The sequence below is a fragment of the Lithobates pipiens genome, unplaced genomic scaffold (genome assembly GCF_037356315.1).
Source record: "Lithobates pipiens isolate NorthernLeopardFrog02 unplaced genomic scaffold, aLitPip1_a1.2 Scaffold_8, whole genome shotgun sequence".
In the NCBI taxonomy this organism is placed as follows: Eukaryota; Metazoa; Chordata; class Amphibia; order Anura; family Ranidae; genus Lithobates; species Lithobates pipiens.
This window is the reverse complement of record NW_027507903.1, coordinates 74,349,143-74,371,974: the sequence shown is the minus strand read 5'-3', so window position 1 is coordinate 74,371,974 and position 22,832 is coordinate 74,349,143. Positions and strand designations below refer to the sequence as shown.

The window sequence follows — 22,832 nt, the reverse complement described above, 5'->3', positions numbered from 1 at the left end:
GCGTCAGGGTTTCCATAAAAGGCACTGGGTTCTGAGATGATGGTTTAGTGAGATCCAGGTGACCTTTAAAGATCACTGCTAGGCCTCCTCCTTTTTTCCCTATCCGGTGTTCGGTTAGGATCCTGTAGTTTTCCGGCACCAATTCGGTGAGGATGGTGTTGCAGTCAGAGGTCAGCCAGCTTTCGGTGATGAAGAGGCAGTCTACATTGTTCTCGATGATGAAGTCGTGTACTTCCAGCCTATGTTCGACTGCAGACCTGGCGTTAATCAAGGCGCAATCTAATTGTAGTGGTCGAGTAGATGTCTTCCTGTGGTTGGGAGCTGCTTGTCGTCCGGTTTTTAATAGTTGTTCTCTTTGAAGTATTTTTTGTATGGAAGATGGCAATGTGGTGTTGATGTTCCTTAGTCTGTGCAGAACTTCAGCTGAGTATTTGAAGTAGCACATGGTTTGTGGATGCTGTTGATGGTACTATGGGCCTAAGATGATGATCCTGATCAGGGTATTGATCCTGAGGTGGGGCTAGGTATCAGACTTGCCGCCGTGCTTGAGGCTATTAGCGCGCAAGTTGATCAGGGGATGCCTATATGGATGCGGAAGGAGTTGTTGCATTCGGTTGCTGGCTGTTCCAGCTACCTTTACTTAAGGTGAAGGTCTCCGCTCAGAAAAGAAGTCTGGCTGTGATCTGGAATAGTCGTCCTAGGATAGCGTAAAAAATGGAAAGGAGGCCGGAGGTAGGGGTATGCTAACCTATGGTTGTTCTTGATTGTTCCAGAGGAAGGCGAAAAACCCCCTGACAGTAGCAGCCAAAGGCACCAGTGGGGCAAAAATTCCTTCCTGACCCCCGTAGGCGGTTGGACGGAGTCCCTGGAACAATCACCGGGGGGGGGGGGAGTGGAGGTGCGAGCTTACCTGGCTGCGGTGGTCCCCGTTAAACACTCTGGTTCCGGTGAATCTGGCTTGCTGTCAGCCTGACGTTTCTGGAAAGCTGTCTGGTTGCCCCTTGCAGTGGGATCTTTAAAATGGATGGGAGGATGGAGGTAGGATAGAGGTTAGAGAATCCTGTCTTAACTCCTGTTTTCAACTCCTGGTTATTAACTCTCCACGTTAGTTCAAAAAATCCACATGCAAGACACCATCAGGGAGCAAGCTTCTGGAGGAGTTTGTATAACTACCTTTTATACACCTGTGAACAATTAACCCCTCCCCTAAATTGGCAGGAAGAAAGGGGAAAAAAAATGCTGTTTAAAAAGTGTCAGAAAAAAGGTCTTTTAAAAACTGCTAGCAAATGTATCAAATAAAGGAGGGGAGAAAATAAAACACCCCCAAAAACAACACTTGCAAGCAGAAGCAGTCAAGCAGAAGCAGTCAAAGCACAACTCCTGGTTATTAACTCTCCACTTTAGTTCAAAAAATCCACTTGTGTTCACAAAATCCACATGCAAGACACCATCAGGGAGCAAGCCATCTTTAATATTGATTGGGCCCTGGGCAAAAATTTTCTTAGGGCCCCCTCCCCCCATGCAATTTCGCTCTCCACCTTCTCTGAAACATACAATAAATAGCAGCTAGACTTAAAATCAGTTTACTGTATCAGATCAGGCAGCGATTGCGAATGGTTGCCAGAGGTTATAGCATATCATTACTGCTTACTGACTGGTTGCTAGAGGTTACAGCACTCCTTAAGGCTCACTGATTAGTTGCTAGAGGTTACAGCACATGATTTCTGCTTGTTGATTGGCTGCTAGAGATTACTGTACAGTAATACTCCTCACTGGTTGCTGTAGATTACAGCACAACTTGTTCACACTGCAGGGGGGCATGATATACATATGAATGCTGCCTTATTTACATATCAATGCAGTTGGCCTCAGCTATTTACATATGCATGTCACTGCTATTTACATATCAATGCCGGTTATTTACATGTAAACACAAGGTCTGCAGGTGAGTCATCTGTACACAACAATAAGGCAGAGCTGGGCAGCATTAGTAGCAGCACTTCACACTGAGATATCAGGACACAGCACAGGACTAAAACCTCAAGGGAATGTAAACTGGGATACTTGGCAAGTATGCTGCAGCTGTTTTGGGCCCCACAACAATGACAGGGCCCAGGGCAGCTGCCCCTTTTGCCCTGCCTTAAAGACGGCCCTGTGTTTACACGCATCAAGGGTTTTTTATGCCATAATGCTGCTACTCCTGGATGCACCAGCAGTGGGTTTTTTCCTGCCTCAAAAAGCCTATGTGTGCCTGGACATACAGTATCTCATAAAAGTGAGTACACCCCTCACATCTTTGTAAATATTTTATTCTATCTTTTCATGTGACAACACTGAAGAAATTACACTTTGCTGCAATGTAAAGTAGTGAGTGTACAGCTTGTATAACAGTGTAGATTTGCTGTCCCCTCAAAATAACTCACACAATGTAAAGTTGGGGGTTGTTTAGCTCTTGTAGTAGATGCTTTTGCCAGTGATTCAAACCAGTCAGGAATTGTATTTTAGGGCATGGCAGGCGCCATTTTTATTAAAAAGGCAAATAAAAGTTCATAACATAAGGGTTTCCCATGCAGGGGTTCTTCTCCAGCAAATACACACAATGGAAAATGCTAGCCCACCTGCCTCTTGCAGCCCCTCTGACTCCTGGAGACCTCCTGTCTCTTGGTGTGGAGCCATCTCCAACTGGGAGCCCTGAGGTATTCCCATAAACTCATTATAAGGGCTGTGCTCACCTGAGCACACACCCTGCTGGTCATCTGCATAATTTGGACACAGGGTTGGAGATCCCGTCCTACCCAAGACACTGTGGAATCTCCAAACTACACTGCCCCATGGTGGAATACTAAAACAAGGAGAAAGCTGTGAAAGCAGTCTTCTCCAGTCCATACCTATGCTCTGCAGTCTTGCACCAAGCAAATGTGTCCCTCAAACTACCAATTTTACCGTGACAGCATCCCCTGCTGTCACAACAGCCATTAATGTCTAAACCGCTGGCAACAAAAGTGAGTACAGCCCTAAGTGAAAATGTCCAAATTGGGCCCAAATTGTCAATATTTTGTGTGGCCACCATTATTTTCCAGCACTGCATTAACCCTCTTGGGCATAGAGTTCACCAGAGCTTCACAGGTTGCCACTGGAGTCCTCTTCCACTCCTCCATGATGACATCACAGAGCTGGTGAATGTTAAAGACCTTGCACTCCTCCACCTTCCGTTTGAAGATGCCCCACAGATGCTCAATAGGGTTTAGGTCTGGAGACATGCTTGGCCAATCCATCACCTTTACCCTCAGCTTTTTTACCAAGGCAGTGGTCATCTTGGAGGTGTATTTGGGGTCGTTATGTTGGAATAGTGGCTTGTGGCCCAGTCTCCAAAGGGAGGGGATTATGCTCTGCTTCAGTATATCACAGTACATGTTGGCATTCACGGTCAGCAATCTGCGGGCTTTCTTGTGCATTGTCTTAAGAAAGGCTTACTTCTGGGCCGACAGCCATGCAGATTAATTTGATGCAGTGTACGGTGTATGGTCTGAGCACTGGCAGGCTGACCCCCCACCCCTTCAACCTCTGCATCAATGCTGGCAGCACTCGTACGTCTATTTCCCAAAGATAACCTCTGGATAGGACTCTGAGCATGTGCACTCAACTTCTTTGGTCAACCATGGTGAGGCCTGTTCTGAGTGGAACCTGTCCTGATAAACCGCTGTATGATCTTGGCCACAGTGCTGTAGGTCAGTTTCAGGGTCTTGGCAATCTTCTTATAGCCTAGGCCACCTTTATGTAGAGCAACAATTCTTTTTTTCAGATCCTCAGAGAGTTCTTTGCCATGAGGTGACATGTTGAACTTCCAGTGACCAGTATGAGAGAGTGAGAGTGATAACACCAAATTTAACACACCTGCTCCCCATTCACACCTGAGACCTTGTAACACTAACGAGTCGCATTGGATTGGATTGCTTTCATGGGCGTTCAGATTATTAACTGGCTAGGAAATCTCAAGTGTATTTATACCAGATCTTTATATCCATAACAATGTAAAGGAACTCCAAGTATCAGGAAATCATATAGCTAAGGAAAGAAAAATCCTCATAGTGTAAAACTGCATGGATTTATTAAAAAAAAGCTTATAAAAGTTACACTTTACAACAAGGCAGGAATTGCAAGCATGAAAAATTGTAGTATTTGGTGGCGATATCATTAGTCTATTCATTTGAGTGGTGTAACAAGGATTCTCCGATCTGACACATTTCCACAAAAATGTCATTTACTGGGAATGGAGGATACTAGGTAACACCAGCCGACTGTCTTAAGGACCGGTTCACACTGGTGTGATGTCAGAGATCGGATGTGATTCGCATCGCACTACAGTGAAAATCACATGCGATCTCTGCGTGATGCGATTTTAGCCATAAAGATCGTATGGCTGAATTTGCATCAGACTTGCACAGGACACTTTTTTTTTGTCCGCAGCAGATTTGGATCGCATGGGTGTTCACACCCATGCGATCCGATTCCTGTCCAAGTCTGCAGATCGCACTGCGATATGTGAACTGATTTGGGGGTGTCATTAACTTTTACCTGACACTCCCAGCAGTTTGCATAGGGCAGCGTGAACTGCTGCCGGGAAACATGCGATGCGGAAACCCGCAGTGGATTCACAGGGTTCCTGCATTGCAGCAGTGTGAACCGCCCCTTATAGAGGAAGTGACACAGGAAGTGCAACTGAAAACAGTGGGGATTATTTACGAAAGGCAAATCAACTTTGCACTACAAGTGCAAAGTGCACTTGAAATTGTACTGAAAGTGCACTTGGAAGTGCAGTCGCTGTAGATCTGAGGGGGACATGCAAGGAGAATAAAAAACAGCATTTTAGCTTGCACATGATTACATAATAAAATCAGCAGAGCTTCCCCTCATTTCAGATCTACTCCTTAGATTTACAGTGACTGCACTTCCAAGTGCACTTTCAGTGCAAAGTGGATTTGCCTTTTGTAAATAACCCCCATAGAGTCACGATGAATAGCAGTGTACTTGTCTATTTAGTTGTTCAAAAGGACAAAACTGTGAGAGATTGGTCATACATACGTCATAAATATTGTGCATCAAACAAAAACATATAGCATTTCTTTATTTTTTTTAACAAAACAAAGGCGCTTTATTGTTGCCATGTAGAATTATATGCAGTATTTCCATCAATGTAGTACAGAACATTTCATAAAAGACCTACATGTGTAATGTACAGGAACACATATATATCATTTCTAAAACATTTATTTATATAATATATCTACATTATACATATATATAAAATTATGTTATATATAAAATTATTTAAAAAAATCATATCTACATTATATATAAAATTATATCTTCTAATATATATATATATATATATATATATATATATATATATATATATATAATTTTATTAAAAAAAAATATATATATATATATATACATATATATATATATTTTGTATATGTACAATTTTTTCAATAAAGATATTTTGAGCAGCAATCCCATCTGAAATGTATGTATATATATATATATATATATATAGAGATATAATTTTATTAAAAAAAAATATATATACATATATATATATATATATATATATATTTTTTTTTTATACAATTATATGTACAATATATATATATATATATATATATATATACATTTCAGATGGGATTGCTGCTCAAAATATCTTTATTGAAAAAATTCATCGAAAAGACATCAACACGACTTCCCTAAAATCAGGCATACATGATATTAAAAGTTTTCAGGCTATTATAGATTGCGCCCTTCCTCAGAGAATCATGCCTATCTAACGATCGTAAATGTAGTAGTATATATATATAGTCTACTAATAATCAATTAAAGCGAACAACCAATTTATCTGGAATCAATCTTACAATCAATTAAAGATTCTTTTTGATTAATTTTTTCAATAAAGATATTTTTTGTAGCAATCCCATCTGAAATTTTTCTATATTGAAGCCCGTGGGAAGGTGTGATTAGTAAACAATCCACTGTGCCTGATGTGCACCTCAACCTTTGGACTTTATATATATATATATATATATATATATATATATATATATATATATATATTAGACAATTTCATATATATATATGTATCATGTAGATATCATTATATATATATATATATATATATGTATATATGAAAAATCATATCTGCTTTATACATATATATATATATATATGTGTGTGTGTGTAATTCTATCTACATGATGCATATATATGAAATGATATCTACACGTGTTCTTATTATAAGAACACATGATCGCCGATGACAGATCGGGCAGAGGCTGGGAATTGTACAGATGTATCCAGTGGTTCCCCCCGGTGTGATGACGTCAGAAAAGGGAACACTCTGTTCCTCTGAATAGTACAATAGTACATTCAGAAATACACCCCCCCCCCCCCCCCCCAGCTTCCCGTGACATCATGTACAAAGGAGGGGCGGGGCGGGCCGATCAATGACATGGAATCCCCGCCTTTCAGAATGTTCCATGACCAATTAGAATGGGGAGCGTTATCATACTTCCTAGCTGTACACCGTTTAATGAATGGAAGGGGCGGGGCCTTGTCCGGCCCAATCAGCGCTCTTAGCGTCCAAGTTGGGCTTTAAACAAAAGCTGGAAGTGTCAGGCGGTACGGTGACAGTCTGGGCAGTGCGGAGAGCAGAGAAGACGGTGACGGAGCGCTCGGAGATCGGTGGGCGTGGTGCGGTGCCGTTGTATGGAGTGATCCCCGCTCCCCCTCCTATTATGTCGGATCATCTGTTGGAGGAGAGCCGGGCTCTGTTGGAGGATTACCTCGAGCGGTTCCTCCGCAGGGACTGTCAGCCTCCGCCGACCCCCGTGGGGCAAACACTATGGAGGGTTACCGGGGAGATCCTCACCAAGAACCGGCACTTCTATGACTCGTGCGAGCTGTTGCCCGGAGATCCCCGGAGCACATTGGAGCAGGTGGCGGCTCGGCTCCCGGAGGACGGGGGGCTCAACTGGGGCCGGATCATCGGGCTCATCGCCTTCAGCGGGGTCCTACTACAGAGGGACAAGGCGGGGACCGCCCCCGAGGAGCTGGCCGGGGTGCTGAGCAGGTTCCTGGTGGTGGAGCACGGGGATTGGTTCCGGGAGCACGGAGCATGGGTAATCCATCCATCCTATAATCATGGGGGATCATACACCATACTATCTGATCGATGAGTTTGTTTTAGGGGAGTCTGAGGTTACATGCTTTTGGTAAATCTGTGCGATCTGCTTGTATCGTGGATGACCACAAACAATGCAATCCTTTAGATGTGCCATCATCTATGTAGTATTAGGGGCCACCAGACTGGATCCACATCGAATGAATGGTTTATGTTTGACCTTCTATTACATAGGTGGTGGGTAGAGCTGAAAGAGCTTGTACAATCAGATTGTATAGTGGATGGCCAATAAAAAAAAAACAAAAAAACACCCACAATACAATCCTTTAGATGTGCCGCTACCATATGTAGTATTTGGGTTCTCCAGGCTGGATTCAGATTGCATGAATTGTGTAGGTTTGTCCTCGTATTACAAAGTTGTTGGTAAATCTAATGGAGATTGGACAATCAGATTGCATTGTGTGTGGACAGTTTAAAACAAGCATGCACTATGCAATCTGTATAATCTCCATTAGATCTTCTACTATCAGCTATGTAATAGGAGGACACAGCTAAACCATCCATTCACTCTGTGTCTGTTCAGGCAGACCCTTGTCCTACATAGGTAATGGGTAGATCAGAAGGAGATTGTACAATCAGATTGCATAGTGTGTGGCCAGTTTAATCATCATGAGCATGCACTATACAATCTCTATAATCATCTTTTTAGATTGCTCATCAGCTATGTAATAGGAGGACACAGCTAAACCATCCATTCACTGTGTCTGTTCAGGCAGACCCTTGTACTATATATTAATGGATAAATTGGAAGGAGATTGTACAATCAGATTGTTTTCCTTAATGGTGGCCATACACATGGCTGCAAAACTGGACCATTGATGTTCAATCTGACAAGAGTCGAATGAGACAAAAGATAACATGTCTGGATGATGAGCGGCAGATAGTGGTGGTTTCCATAGACCCAAGCTGATTGGTTGTAGCAGAAAAAATTGATAGTGTGAAAAATGCCATCGGTCAACCCTGTACTACACACACGTGTGTGTGTGTGTTTTCTTTATTGACACAACCAATACATTTGGGTCACTTGACGATCTGTCTGTCGCTCATTATGTGGCCATGGCATTCATTTTGTATCACTTGATTGATATGCAATTCGTTTTTCAAACCAGATACTGATTGCTCAGGGCCACCATAATCAATAGTGTGAGCAATGTCATCCGCAGGTCAGGAGGGAGGATCCAGAGGCTGCTCAATGCACTGACAGCTCAGCTGATGAAGATGCGTGTGGGGTGCCCAGGGTGCCTGGCTGTGTGGGGGGTGCCTGGCTGTGTGGGGGGGTGCCTGGCTGTGTGGGGGGGTGCCTGGCTGTGTGGGGGGGTGCCTGGCTGTGTGGGGGGGTGCCTGGCTGTGTGGGGGGGTGCCTGGCTGTGTGGGGGTGCCTGGCTGTGTGGGGGTGCCTGGCTGTGTGGGGGTGCCTGGCTGTGTGGGGGGGTGCCTGGCTGTGTGGGGGTGCCCGGCTGCGATGACTAAGCACTCAATGGAGGTTTATTTCCTAAAACTGGATTGTGCAAAATCTGTTGCAGTTCTGCATAGAAACCAATCCGCTTCCAGGTTTTATTGTCAAAGCTTAATTGAACAAGCTGAAGCTAGAAGCTGATTGGCCACCATGCACAGCTGCTCTCCCCAGTACATTGCAGTGTGGTGAGCGGCTGACCTGTGGTCTGGCTGTGCTGAGTTCTGATGACTAAGCGCTCAGTCTGTTCCAGGCTCATCAATGGTGGTTCTGAGTCACAGGCAAAGTATTTCTGCTGGAAATGGCTCATCCTGCGTCCGATCTGTAAATGACATTTGTTTGGATCTTCGGTCACTGGGGGAGGGCTGATCTCCGGAAACTAACTTTGTATCGGATGTAATGATGTGCAGTAACCCTTCGCTGTCACCCAGATAGCAGACTTCACACCCAATCCCTGGCATTTCAGAGGATTGATCATGTGAATCTCATTTAAAAGGTTATTTCCAGCCTTAACGCTGCAGTCACACCTGAGCGTTTCAAAGTCGCATGTTTTTACAGCGATTTTGTTCAGGTCACCAATGTGAAAGACAAACACCTGTAATCTGTCCCAAAGAAGCTCGTGTTCGTGTGTTTTTTTTTTTTTTTGCTTGGGACGTTTTTCAGGCGTTTTTGCTTCAGGTGACAAAACGCTCAGATGTGAACAGGTGCCATTGAAATGAATGGGATTTTGCTTGTTGGGCGTTTTTTTTTTTTTCAGGTGTTTTTATGAGCTGAAAGGTCCGCTCAGGTGTGAATGCAGCCTGAATCTGCAGCTTTTATTCAAATGCCACCAGGTGATCCGCTGTAGTGTCACATTTTGCTGCCTATCACAGGATGCTGCGGAAGTGACGTTGCCGCCAGAAATTGCGTACTGCGCATGCGTGATGCGTTCCAAACACTCGCGCCGTGCGTTCCAACATAGTTTCGGCAATACGGTTCAGCGAAACCATCACATAATGTTACGGAAGTGATGTTACACACAACACAAACACTGGGCCGTTCGTTACAACACTAATACTTCCCTTGTTACCTAGTAGGTTTTGCATTGCTGGGACTTGTAGTGCCTATCCTGAGCTACATGCTTCAATGTTCAGTGTCCTCATCCCTATCCCCATGCTTCAATGTTCAGTGTCCTCATCCTTATCCCCGAGCTTCAATGTTCAGTGTCCTCATCCTTATCCCTGAGCTTCAATGTTCAGTGTCCTCATCCCTATCTGCGAGCTTCAATGTTCAGTGTCCTCATCCCTATCCCCATGCTTCAATGTTCAGTGTCCTCATCCCTATCCCCATGCTTCAATGTTCAGTGTCCTCATCCTTATCCCCGAGCTTCAATGTTCAGTGTCCTCATCCTTATCCCAGAGCTTCAATGTTCAGTGTCCTCATCCCTATCCCCATGCTTCAATGTTCAGTGTCCTCATCCCTATCCCCATGCTTCAATGTTCAGTGTCCTCATCCTTATCCCCGAGCTTCAATGTTCAGTGTCCTCATCCTTATCCCAGAGCTTCAATGTTCAGTGTCCTCATCCCTATCCCCATGCTTCAATGTTCAGTGTCCTCATCCTTATCTCTGTGCTTCAATGTTCAGTGTCCTCATCCTTATCCCCCTGCTTCGATGAGGACACTGAACATTGAAGCATGGGGATAAGGATGAGGACACTGAACATTGAAGCATGGGGATAGGGATGAGGACACTGAACATTGAAGCTCGGGGATAGGGATGAGGACACTGAACATTGAAGCTCGGGGATAAGGATGAGGACACTGAACATTGAAGCTCGCAGATAGGGATGAGGACACTGAACATTGAAGCATGTAGCTCAGGATAAGCACTACAAGTCCCAGCAATGCAAAACCTACTAGGTAACAAGGGAAGTATTAGTGTTGTAACGAACGGCCCAGTGTTTGTGTTGTGTGTAACATGACTTCCGTAACATTATGTGATGGTTTCGCTGAACTGTATTGCCGAAACTATGTTGGAACGCACGGCGCGAGTGTTTGGAACGCATCGCGCATGCGCAGTACGCAATTTCTGGCGGCAACGTCACTTCCGCAGCATCCTGTGATAGGCAGCAAAATGTGACACTACACCGCCAGGCATTTCATGTCACAGGGTGACCACGCTCCCTTTCTCTAAAGTCGTGTGTCTGTGTTGTCACCCATTCACATGTGCTGCCAGCAGAGATCATAAGCTGTGGCATGAATATGCCAAGTATGTTCTACTATAACCACTCGTGTTATATAGAGGTGACAACACTCTGTCCCCATCTCCCAATTGTATGTCTGTGGTGTCGCATGCACTTTTAGAGGGGCCTATGGGGTGCATTTACTAAAGGTGAATAGGCTGTTCACATTGCCAGGGAATTTACCCCCAGTGCTAGGGGTATGTGGTGAAACACTTTGCAAAGAACCCCCAATCACTTTCAAGGAATATAATACCGTAATTGTGCTTGCATATGTTAGCAGTTCTTCACTATGTGAAGGGAAAATTCCCTTACAAAGTGCAACTATCTCTACACACTAGCCTGGACATATTGCACATGCGAGATCGTCTGGGTCACAGACCTCTTTCATACTGCCCAAAACCACTCGGTGCACCATTCAGGCACATCAGCTTTCAGTCTTCAATAGAGTTTTACAGGCCAATGGCAGTAGGGCTTGTGCCCACCACCCATATGAAAACACACAGGGGTTAAGCACCGGGGGTAAAGGGTTGTGCCAAATAAGACTGCCAAGCATCCCCATCTCATTGGCATTAGCAATGGGGCCTTTTTCGTTGCAAAATTGTAATGTGATATTTTGGGGCTGCAATGGGCACCTTCCTTAAGGTATATAAAGACTGTTGACTTGAAGGTTTCATTGAGGCCTGAGCATTTGCTCATGCTGATGATTGTTGGCTATTCTGATATTGGCAAAATAAATGGGTCACATGCTTGCACATTCAAGGGCATATATACCACAATGCTTTGCAGCATGTAAATGGGGAATTTGTCATGCTGTTATACACCTTTTGTGTAAAGCCTTGGTGTAGGCTGCCATTTTAACTGGCAGATGCATATTGGTTCCAGGGCAGTAAAGTGACACTTATTCTACATTGCCACCACTACCCAAGGGGCATGGAAAGACCTTCCATTAGAGGCTTCTCACACAAGTATATTGCTTTGTGACAGATTTAGGATCTGCTTGTTCTCTGATCTGATTGGTTAAATAGCTAATGAGTTAAGTGTGTGTTTTTGTTTTTTATTGGGCAGAATGGAAAGGGTTAGACCCCTTGTTAGGTTTGTATAGCTGTACCCCGTTGGGGAGCTTTATATTATTATTATTATTATTATTATTATTATTATTATTATTATTATTATTATTTCATCCAATGGGAATTCCCTTCAGTTTGGGGAGATTTCTCCTTCATTCATTTTGGGCACAAACAGGAGGTGAAGGGAATTCCCACTGGAAGATTTTTCCCTTTTTTTTTTTTTTTTTTTTTTTTTTTTTTTTTTCATGACAACTCTTATTGGATTAAAAGATATATAATTGAAAATCTTCCAGTTGGAATTCCCTTTGTTTTGGGGAGATTTCCCTTCATCTCCTGTTTGTACCCAAAGGAAAGAGAGAAATCTCCCCAACAGGGCCCAGACAACAAAAATAACCTGAAAGGGTGTATACCCTTCTCTAATCCAATACAAAAAAGAGAAGATTTTGATTATACATGCTCCTTTTGCTGATCTTTGGAAAATGCTAGTTGCCTGGCAGTCATGTTGATGATCTGCCTTTCATGTGCATTCAGTCGAAGGCCCTGGAACTGGTACTTATGTAAAGATCTAAGGAGTTTCAAGTGTTTTTTTTTTTTTTTTTTTTTTTTGCCAGCTTTCATTTAATTTTGTGTTGGCGATTCCAAAATCTAGAAGCCTATACCATCCAGGGAACTGGCATTTTCAGAGGGATATCAGCAATGATGAAGATGGCTTACTTTACCGTTATCCCTAGAAGGACCCGTGTAGTAGTGATCGCTCGCAGGGGAAAGGTGTGGGCCTGGCTGTGTAGAACATCATGGCTGCCTGATATGTGTGGGGGATATAGATTAGATTGGGAGAGCCAGGTGGGCAAATGGAACGTAAATGATGGTATCCGGCAATCTGCAAGGAATATTCTATTCCTAGAAATATGCCGGCTCTATAGTAAATGGATTTTTATTTCCTGAAAAGCAACAGGTGTGTTTTCCTGTCATTTGTCAGTTCTCGTTGTTAGAAGGCTTCACAATGGAAATCAGATTTCCTTCCAGCAAGCACCTGGACTGTACACTGAGAAGGGACTTTCCTCACTTCTGCTATGAGAGCAATCTGACCCATATTCATTTCTCATTTCTTTTGAAATCAGAGCTATGCATATTTTTTATTTTATTTTTTTTATATATATACAGTATCGGTATGTTTGTCTTTTTTTTTTCTATTTGTACTTTTTCCCCCATCCCCCTGTAGCTTACTCTCTACAACTCAGAATTGATTTCTTATTGGGCCCATATGCATGTAGAAAATAGGGTGACGTGCCATGCATACATATACTGGTGGGTTAATTGGCTCCCTCCAATATCGGCCCCTTAGTGTGTGTGCTGCAAAAAGTTTGTGGCTGTGAGCTGCTCTAGGGAGCAGGGACCACTATGTGGCTGTATAAATGCTGGAAATCCAGTTAAAATGGTGTTCTGCCCAAAAAAAATATATAAAAGCCAGCAGCTGCACATACTGCAGCTGCTGCCTTTTTATAATAGGACACTTACCTGTCCTGGAGTCCAGCAATGTTGGCACTGCAGCTGATGTTTCCATCAGCTGTTGGGTGCTGCCGGAATTGCTGGTAAGGGTATCTGGCAGTGTAGCCTTACGTCTTCATGCCGGGAACCCTACTGCGCATGCGCAAGGCCAGTCTCTTCTCTCTCTCGATATCTCTCGATATCTCTCGATATCTCTCGATATCTCTCGATATCTCTCGATATCTCTCGATATCTCTATCTCTCGACAGGTAGAAGAGGAGAGAGCCACACGGTGATGACACAGCCCGGACTCCTGGAAGTGGGAACAGGATACCCTTCAGACCGGTATCCTATTTCTCCCCCCACCCCCAAAGATGGCAATTGTGTCACCGGAGGGGTGAGGAGACAAATGAGCAGAAGTTCCACTTTTGGGTGGAACTCCCACTTTCTACAAAGATTTTAGGTGCTTTTGTATCTTGCTGGAACTTGTACTTCTGCTACAGAAATTGATCTAATAGATGAGCCTTTGCAATTGATCATTATTTCAAAACGAAGTAGTCTTTTCTTGTTGCATGTAGGTACTGCTTTTTTGTTAAGGGGGTTCCCAGGTTGTTGAAGGATTTATGAATTCACATTTGTGCGTGTGTGGGAATCGCAGCAATGCCCATCAGAGAAAGTGCTCTGCTGAAATGCCCAGGGCTGCCATTTATACTGAATGGCACCCCCAGGCAAGTAAAATCACAGTGCGGCTGTAGGAACCACAGGAAAATTGCACGGTCAAAAAGACTATTTTCTTGCAGCTGCATTTTTGAATTTGAATTTGATTTTTTTTTTTTTTCTCTCGGAAATTAAAGTGGCATTTGAATGGGATGCCGTGCAGATAAAATGCATGGGTGTAAAGGAAGCCTGTCCTGAGAAGAATATGGAGGCTGTCATTGTTCACCTAACCTTCTGAAAAAAAAACTAGTGGTCTCTGTCATGCTGATCCTGTGGCTTTAAAGGACCCCTGTACCTCCACTTCCCAGTGCAGTTTACAAGGAGAAATGCTCATGTTCATCCTCAATCCAGCAATCTTAACTATAAGGATCTCCCTATAGGATTAAATGGAGCTGGAGAGGACCTAGCAAGGCCATGTGGCTCCAAGAACAGGGAAAAAACATTGATCACTGGATTGAGGATTAAAGGGAAGTATTTCTCCAGGTGGGTTGCACTTGTGGGATGGGGAGTACATGCCTTAAAGGATAGTTTGTCTTTACTATAAACAAGAACCGGTGTTCTATTGAGAAATGCCCTCTGTCAAAAAATGCCTGAGATTGGTCTGTGCATGCGCAGTATGCAACGTCACTCCAGCTGATAGCTTGATAAGCTAGCGTGACGGCAACACTGCATGTACAGGTCATCGGAGGCAGTATTCGATGAACTGCTAAGCACAGAGGGAGAATGTAATTGTCAGATTCTGCATGGCGGGTTTTGTGTGTTTTTAACCTGCCCTTAGACACATCCAAAACCCACCGTTTAACACTCTCAAGCCGCAATGCAACAGGCAGAAAACATGCTGTACAGTCAAAATCCACCCCGCAACAATGAGGCAGAATCTGACCAGTTCATTCTCTCTCTGCACTTAGCAGATCGTCAGATACTGTCTCTGATCTGCGTATGCGCCGTGTTGACATCACGCCAGCTGAGCAACATATCAGCTGGAGTGACGTTGCGTACTGCACATGCGCAGACCCATCGGAGGTGTTTTTCGACGGAGGGCATTTCTCAATGGAACACCAGAACAAAAAGTCCAAGTGCACACTGCTACGACTTATGCAACTTCAGACGTCAAAACACATTAATTTCAATGGGTGTTGCCTTAACCAATGCGACTCAAATTGCAGCAACAAAAATTAGGTTCCTGGACTACTTTACTGTTCTGCAACTTTGATGCAATTTTATATATGTACGCATCTAAATGTGGACATGTGTAACTTAGAGGAGGCATGGAAGAATTTTGTAGATATTGTGCACATATGGACATTTATATGGGTGTAGTTTATTACGTGTTTTTTTTTTTGTATTTTTTTTTTCTGCTTGTGAGATCCTGCATAGAGGATCAGTCCTTTCATTACAGCGGTGTACGAGACCCTTATGGAGATCAGGAGATCTGAGTTTTTCATTGTGGACGGTTTCTCTGTCATTGACTCTCTGTATTGATGGCGTTTTTAGAAGGTTGATGGAAGCCCCTGTGGGTCTCTGAGGACCGCAATATTGTAGTAGAAGGAACTATGGATTTACTTATGGTAGCGATATGTCACTGGAATTGTACGGTTATCTGAGCAAGAATGTTTATTCATATTTGTATCTTCTGGATTTGCTAGAATGTTCTTTTGAGTCTTCCTATACATATAGTTTTTAAAGTTCTGAGGCCTACTGGCCTAGTAAACGACAGAAAAGTCAGACAAAATATTCGTTGGCTCTTGTATGGTTGAAGAGTGAGTTTTCCTCTTGCCTGGTACAGGAAAGGTTAATGAGAATCACAAGGCAGAAAAGTTGTGTTTGCTCAAATTAATTGTAAAGAGCAGAGTTCCGGAAGGTGTTGAGGGTATAACTGTTTACACAGTCATCTGCCAAGCAGGATTCAAACATTGCCATCTGGAGGCTATTGCTTCCATACTTCATTCTGCTGAATAAAGATCCGGTAAACAGCTGCTCACCCTTGTCGCTGATCCTTCCATGGAACCTCGGTGCTTATCTGGAGAAGAGAAGCGTGGAAGGGATGTATTGAATATCTGTACGGTCATAAAAGGGCAAAGCTGGCTTCAGAGCGGAGGTCTCCATTAACCAAGCTGGGTTTAAAATGAATGGAACTTGATCTGGAACAAACGGATCGGTTTTTCACCTTTTTTTTTGTTTTTTTTTATAGTCTGTAATGTGAAGCCTTATAAAGGACAAGTTGCTGAAGTTAGTTTTCCGGTGAAATGGAAGGGATTTAAAATGTTAGTAGAGTGATGGAGGCTTTATGGGGGAGTCAGGAGCCCAAAGAGGCAAGTAGGTGGTCCACCCTGCAGGGCAGAACCATTTCCTGTCCCTGATATCTATCTATCTATCTCCTATACCCACACTTTCCTTCTAACTACCCAGTCTATATACATACAGTAGTGGGTTTATTAACCTAAAATTCCCCTTTTACCCTAAGTGATGAGGCATTATGTAACTCTAAGCGCCCACCATAGAAGGGGGCAGAATGCCAATGAAGATCACTCATGTCCAGCTGACTAACTCGCGTGTTAAGACTTTGGGGACACGCAGATTCTGCTATTCTTTGATTATTCTTTTATTTTATTTTTTATTTTTTTTTGTCTTCGTCTCATTTGTAATGGAAATGAACAATGCAACTACGGGTTTTTTTTATGTTTAGCTGATTAGTGGGCATGGAGGAGGGAGGGAGTGGGCTGTCATTTACCACTGTATGTATGACTCTATAGTCGCATGGGCTGCTCAGATCTGAAAGGGAAGAAATTCTCAGCATAGAAACTCACTGAACACTGAGAATATGCAGAGCTGACAACACTGCTCTGCAAAATCCCTAGCTGAATTGGGGATCCGCTTTCTGTAAAAATCCTGATCTAGTGACAGAGCGAGTATGATCAGCATGTAATACACCATTTATTGATTAGTGGTTTATTTATTTTTATGATGTGGGTTTAGTACTTTAAGTACACATGGGTTAAGACCTGTTGGATTTTTTGTCTGCGTCCTGAGCAGTGAGCTTTTATCCAGTGGCCATAGACTGTACCCCAGGAAGTGATATAAGGGAATACATTTATAAAATTGTATTTTTTTTTTTTTGGCTCCTGTAAAGCATTGCACCCACAATCACCAGATTGCTGCAATGTCTGTACAGCTGTCTGCCCGTACCTCTGAAATGGGCAGTTCTTTAAGTCCAGGAAGATCCATAAACCACGAGTGCTCACCAGCGCCCCCTCAGTCTATTGAAATCTAGAATCCGTCTCTGCGGTGGAAGGCTGTACTTGTAGAACTCTGCGTATGAATGATGTGGCTGTGTGTGCTGTTCTTGAATTGTGAAAGCGGGTGCAGGGAAAGGATCCCCTGCCTGCTGTCACAATAGGGGATCGGGACGGGTTGTGGGAAGGTGCTTTAGTAACCTGTTACACCCTGAATATGGGTCTAACATGTTTAAAGCTAAAGGAGAAGTTCACCGTTCGCTTTAAATAACACTTTCCCACGACAAACAAGGCCTTGTACATGTGGACACTGAGGCGTAATAATCTCTCTAGGGGAAAACTCAGTTTTTCTGCACCCAGGAAGCTGCAGGTAGCGCATACAGCTGGCCATAGAAGTGAATGGCTGTCCTTGTACTTATGTTGGTGCTTTTGTGCATTGCCCTTTACACACATGCATTGTATTCCCTGAATGTAAAGCCGAGTTTGGGGAATATGTCTTGCACATTCAATATCTGAGTAAAAGTGCATAGAGCCATTCACTTCTGTGGCTCCCTGGGTTTAGAAAATTAATATGACAGCTAATATTTGTGCCAACTGTATTGGTCAAAATATTGATCTTGTGTTTTTTCTTTCAGGAGGGATTCCACAAATTTTGTGGCAAGCATGAGACTGGGCAGGTACAAGATAACAGTAGATTTTCCAATGCCTTGATGGCAGCTGCTGGTTTTGGGATTGCTGGATTGGTCTTTCTATTGACTGTAAGATGAACTATGGAGGAAATGCCTGCCACCAATGATCTCCAATAACGTCAAGGACCATCACACAGGACTTTGTTCTCAGCTGTTGTTGCCAAAGATCTTGCGTCAAGACTTTCAAAAGGACTGATTTGGCCGACTGTGTAGCTTGGAACAATTGTGCACTGCCATTTTGCTGTAAAATGTTCTTGTGGGCTTTTGTTTTTTTAACGGGCGCACAAACTGCTTTTTATTTTAAACATTGTGATTGGTGAAATGACAAAACTAGACCAAAAAGGCAATTAAAATGCCTTTATATGATATCATGGAAAACGCACTAGATGTATGTATGTGTGGGTGTGTGTTGGTTTTAGTTTTTTCTAGGATATACTGGTAGCATTTAAATTTAAAGTGTAAACCATATTTGTGTAAGACTAACATTTTACGGTGGTCTTACATTTTTAGAAAGTTGCATTAGAATACTTGCGCCTTCTATTTTAGATGACTTTGATCTAAGATTCACGAACATACCATAGTACTTTGTTGGAAGGCAAAGAGCAGGTTAGTATAGATCTGACGCCGCCATTTTTACTTTGGCTTTCATAAGTTGAGCTGTCACTGGTGGAAAAGGATTCCTGATTGGCTGCTTTGTATTGCGCTTTTCTTAAAGAGAAAAAAAGCTGGTGCCTGCCTACTGCAGCACACCACCTAATGGTCCCATAATTCCTTTGGGACTTGAAGTCGCAGATAACAGTAAATATTTCCCAATCCAGGATAATGATGCTGAACATACAGCGATTCTAGTCTTGAGTATTGTACATTTTTTAAATTAGGTAGCACGTGTTATTTTTGAAACCTTCATGGCAAACTAGTGGAAGTTTTTGATAAACGTTTCACTGCTAATATATTAGTTTTAACCAATACTTGGCAAAATTTGTATTTATGCTATAATATATTCAGTTAGTCCAACCCATGGAGATCTGGTATCTCTGTGTAAGCATTTGTAACTTTTTTCCAAGGAAAAAACAATAATATATTATATTGTGCTTGATGTATGATCTGTATCATATTTTATTTTTGACACGTATCATGTTTTAATAAATATCAGCATTTTGAGATACCCCGGAGTCGTTGGCTTTTATATATAACCTTTTATTTTTTTTTTATTTTTTTTTTTTTTGTCTTCGTCCAAATTTCTCCACTTGTTAACACCATATAGATCAGACTGGCCATTGTAAAAATAGTTTTGCTTATTAAACTTATAAAGATTACATGGTATATCACAATCTGAATTGCCAGGGCTTAATTACATCTATTGGGAGTTTGTTAAGCATAACCACTTTTGAGCTTTGCTCTTCAATGCAAGTGGTATGTTGCATTGTATGCACACATCTAGAAACCAGTTCTGTTTTTTGTTTTTTTTCTTTCGGATTAAAAAAAAAGTTTAAGGCAACCCTGGACAAAGTGGTACAAACAATTTGCACAAAAGTCCATTTGTACAGAAATGAGAATATGGATATACAGTGGGGCAAAAAATTTAGTCAGCCGCCAATTGGGCAAGTTCTCCCACTTTAAAAGATGAAAGGCCTGTAATGGTCATCATAGGTATACCTCACCTATGTCTGGATTTTTTCCACATTTTGTCTCAATCTCATTATATATATATATATATATATATATATATATATAATTTTTTTTTTTTTTTTTAAAGAATTTATTTGCAATCTATGGTGGAAAACAAGTATTTTGTCAATATCAACAGTTCATCTCAATACTTTGTTATATATCCTTTGTTTGCAATGACAGAAGTCAAACGTTTTCTGTAAGTCTTCATAGGGTTGTCACACACTGTTGCTGGTATGTTGGCCCATTCCTCCATGCAGCTCTCCTCTAGAGCAGTGATGTTTTGGGGCTGTCACTGGGGAACACAGACTTTCAACTCCCTCCAAAGATTTTCTACGTGGTTGGGATCTGGAGACTGGCTAGGCCACTCCAGGACCTTGAAATTCTTCTTACAAAGCCACTCCTTTGTTGCCCGGGCGGTGTGTTTGGGATCATTATCATCCTGAAAGACCCAGCCACGTTTCATCTTCAATGCCCTTGAGGCTGGGAGGAGGTTTGCACTCAAAATCTCATGATACATGGCCTCATTCATTCATTCATTCTTTCATGTACACGGATCAGTCGTCCTGTTCCCTTTGCACAGAAAGAGGCCCAAAGCATGATGTTACCATCCCCATGCTTCACAGTAGGTATGGTGTTCTTTGATTGCAACTCTGCATTCTCTCTCCTCCAAACACGACGAGTTGTGTTTCTACTAAACAGTTCTACTTTGGTTCATCTGACCATATGACATTCTCCTCTTCTGGATCATCCAAATGCTCTCTAGCAAACCTCAAATGGGCTGGACATGTACTGTCTTAAGCAGGGGGACACGTCTGGCACTGCAGGATCTGAGTCCCTGATGGCTTAGTGTGTTACTGATGGTAGCCTTTGTTACGTTTGGTCCCAGCTCTCTGCAGGTCATTCACTAAGTCCCTGTGCGTGGTTTTGGGATTTTTTTTTTTTTCCTCGCCGTTCTTGTGATCATTTTGACTCCACAGAGTGAGAACTTGCATGGAGCCCTAGATCGAAGGAGATTATCAGTGGTCTTGTATGTCTTCCATTTTCTAATTATTGCTCCCACAGGTGATTTCTTCACACCAAGCTGCTTGCCTATTGCAGATTCAGTCTTCCCAGCCTGGTGCAGGTCTACAATTTGTTTCTGGTGTCCTTCTATAGCTCTTTGGTCTTCACCATAGTGGAGTTTGGAGTGTGACTGAGGTTGTGGACAGGTTTCTTTTATACTGCTAACAAGTTTAAACAGGTGCCATTAATACAGGTAATGAGTGGAGGAAAGAGGAGCCTCTTAAAGAAGAAGATAGAGAGAGAGACAGAAATCTTGCTTGTTTGTAGGTTACCAAATACTTATTTTCCACCATAATTTGCAAATAAATTCTTTCAAAAATCAGACTATGTGATTGTCTGGATTTGTTTCCACGTTTTTGTCTCTCGTTTTTGAAGTATACCTATGACAATTTACAGGCCTCTCATCTTAAGTGGGAGAACTTGCACAATTTATGGCTGACTAAATACTTTTTTGCCCCACTAAGTGCCATCTAACCAAACTACAGCAAACCAACACAATGAAGCCGTAATGGTACTCGCTCAGAAAAAGGTATCTCAGAGGCCAATCATAACTGAAACGTCAAGCTTTCATGGGCGGAGTCCTAGGGTATCAAGCTGCGGTCCCCACAGCTTTTCCAGGGCAGTCCCTATGTTGGTAAATGTGGTTTTCCAAAAGTAGTAGTTTGCCTACGGCAGTTACCCAAGACTTATGCCCAGCGGGATCGGGAAATTTCCAAAGTTGTACGATTTTAGCTTATGTGCTTGACAAAAGAAGCTATCCAATCAAACTCCTCCTGTACAACCGCCTCAGATGATAAAAGCAGTTGTAAAGTCTTGTGAAAAAAAAGTTTTCTCCTGCAAGGCAATATCATAATGTACTAGCATGCACCACATACTATCTCTCATTATGAGAAACTTGCCTTGAAAACAAAGCCCTCCAGTGGCGCACTGCCACCGCTGGTAGGTGCTTCCATCTTCACTCTTGCTCACGGGTTTGGGGACTCTGGCCGCCTGACTGGACAAGCCTAGATGATGTCACTCCAGCGCAGGAGACTGGTCACGGCAGACGTATGCTGTTCCTTCAGAGCATGCGTCTGTGACATCACCGTCTGCTGATCACCTGAATATCTCCTAAACAGTGCTCATCTAGGAGATATTAATTTTTACCTACAGGTGAGATTTTTTTTTATTTATAAGCTTACCTGTAGGTAAAAATCACTAATGAGAGTTTACTATCACTTTAAAAAAAACATTTTAGGATCCAACAGGATGTTTACCTTGAATATCACATTCAGGTTATCCTGTACTTTCCTCCAATAGGGATGTAGCTTGGGGAAGAGCCAAAGTAAATGAAGTCAATCCCGTGATCTTTTACATGTACAGTGTGGCTCGGCACTGTTACCCATTCTATAGAGCCTGAGGGGAGTATGAGATCTCAATAGAAAGTAGAGCTGGGAGAGCTTCTGGGTCACATTAAGTGAGCACGTTACCACAGCTTGAAATGCCTCCTCCCATTGGTCAGTGGGCCTACATCCCTCTCCCATTTTGTCACTGCCTTTCTAGGATGGCCTTTAAGGAATTATACTTTTTTTTTTTTATTCGCTACAAATAAATGATCATATAAATGCTATACATCTAGAAGTATAAAATAAAAACACTGCAATGTATGAACTATGCACTTAATAAATTGTGCACTTGACACCTACAATAAAAGTTCTACAGTGGACAAATTCAGAGCCTGTAGTTTTGTACATTATACCTATCCTAAAGACAAACCCCCATTTTCTTGCAGAATATCACTATACAAGTGGTGATGTGAGAGGCATCTTTGGCAAAGAAGAGATATCCTGTTAGTGTAAGGGAATGGCTTATTGTCTGTAAACACACCCAAAAAAAAAAAAAACTCCCTCAATTTCCAATGCATGTACAATAATGGCTGCCGATTGCTGGCATTTGGTACCTTTCAGGTGAATTAAGTGTGAGAATTCTGACCATATGACTTCTTTACATTCTTCCTG

The 22,832-nt window shown here is 42.6% G+C and overlaps 1 protein-coding gene across 1 annotated transcript; it reads left to right on the top strand.

Moving 5' to 3' along the window:
- The first annotated feature begins 6,661 nt into the window (after positions 1 to 6,661).
- Positions 6,662 to 19,267, top strand: BCL2L10 (BCL2 like 10). The gene is made up of 2 exons (XM_077472732.1): positions 6,662 to 7,172; positions 18,049 to 19,267. The coding sequence occupies exons 1-2, from the start codon at positions 6,789 to 6,791 to the stop codon at positions 18,178 to 18,180; spliced, it is 516 nt and encodes a 171-aa protein (XP_077328858.1). The 5' UTR covers positions 6,662 to 6,788; the 3' UTR covers positions 18,181 to 19,267.
- Positions 19,268 to 22,832: the final 3,565 nt, after the last annotated feature.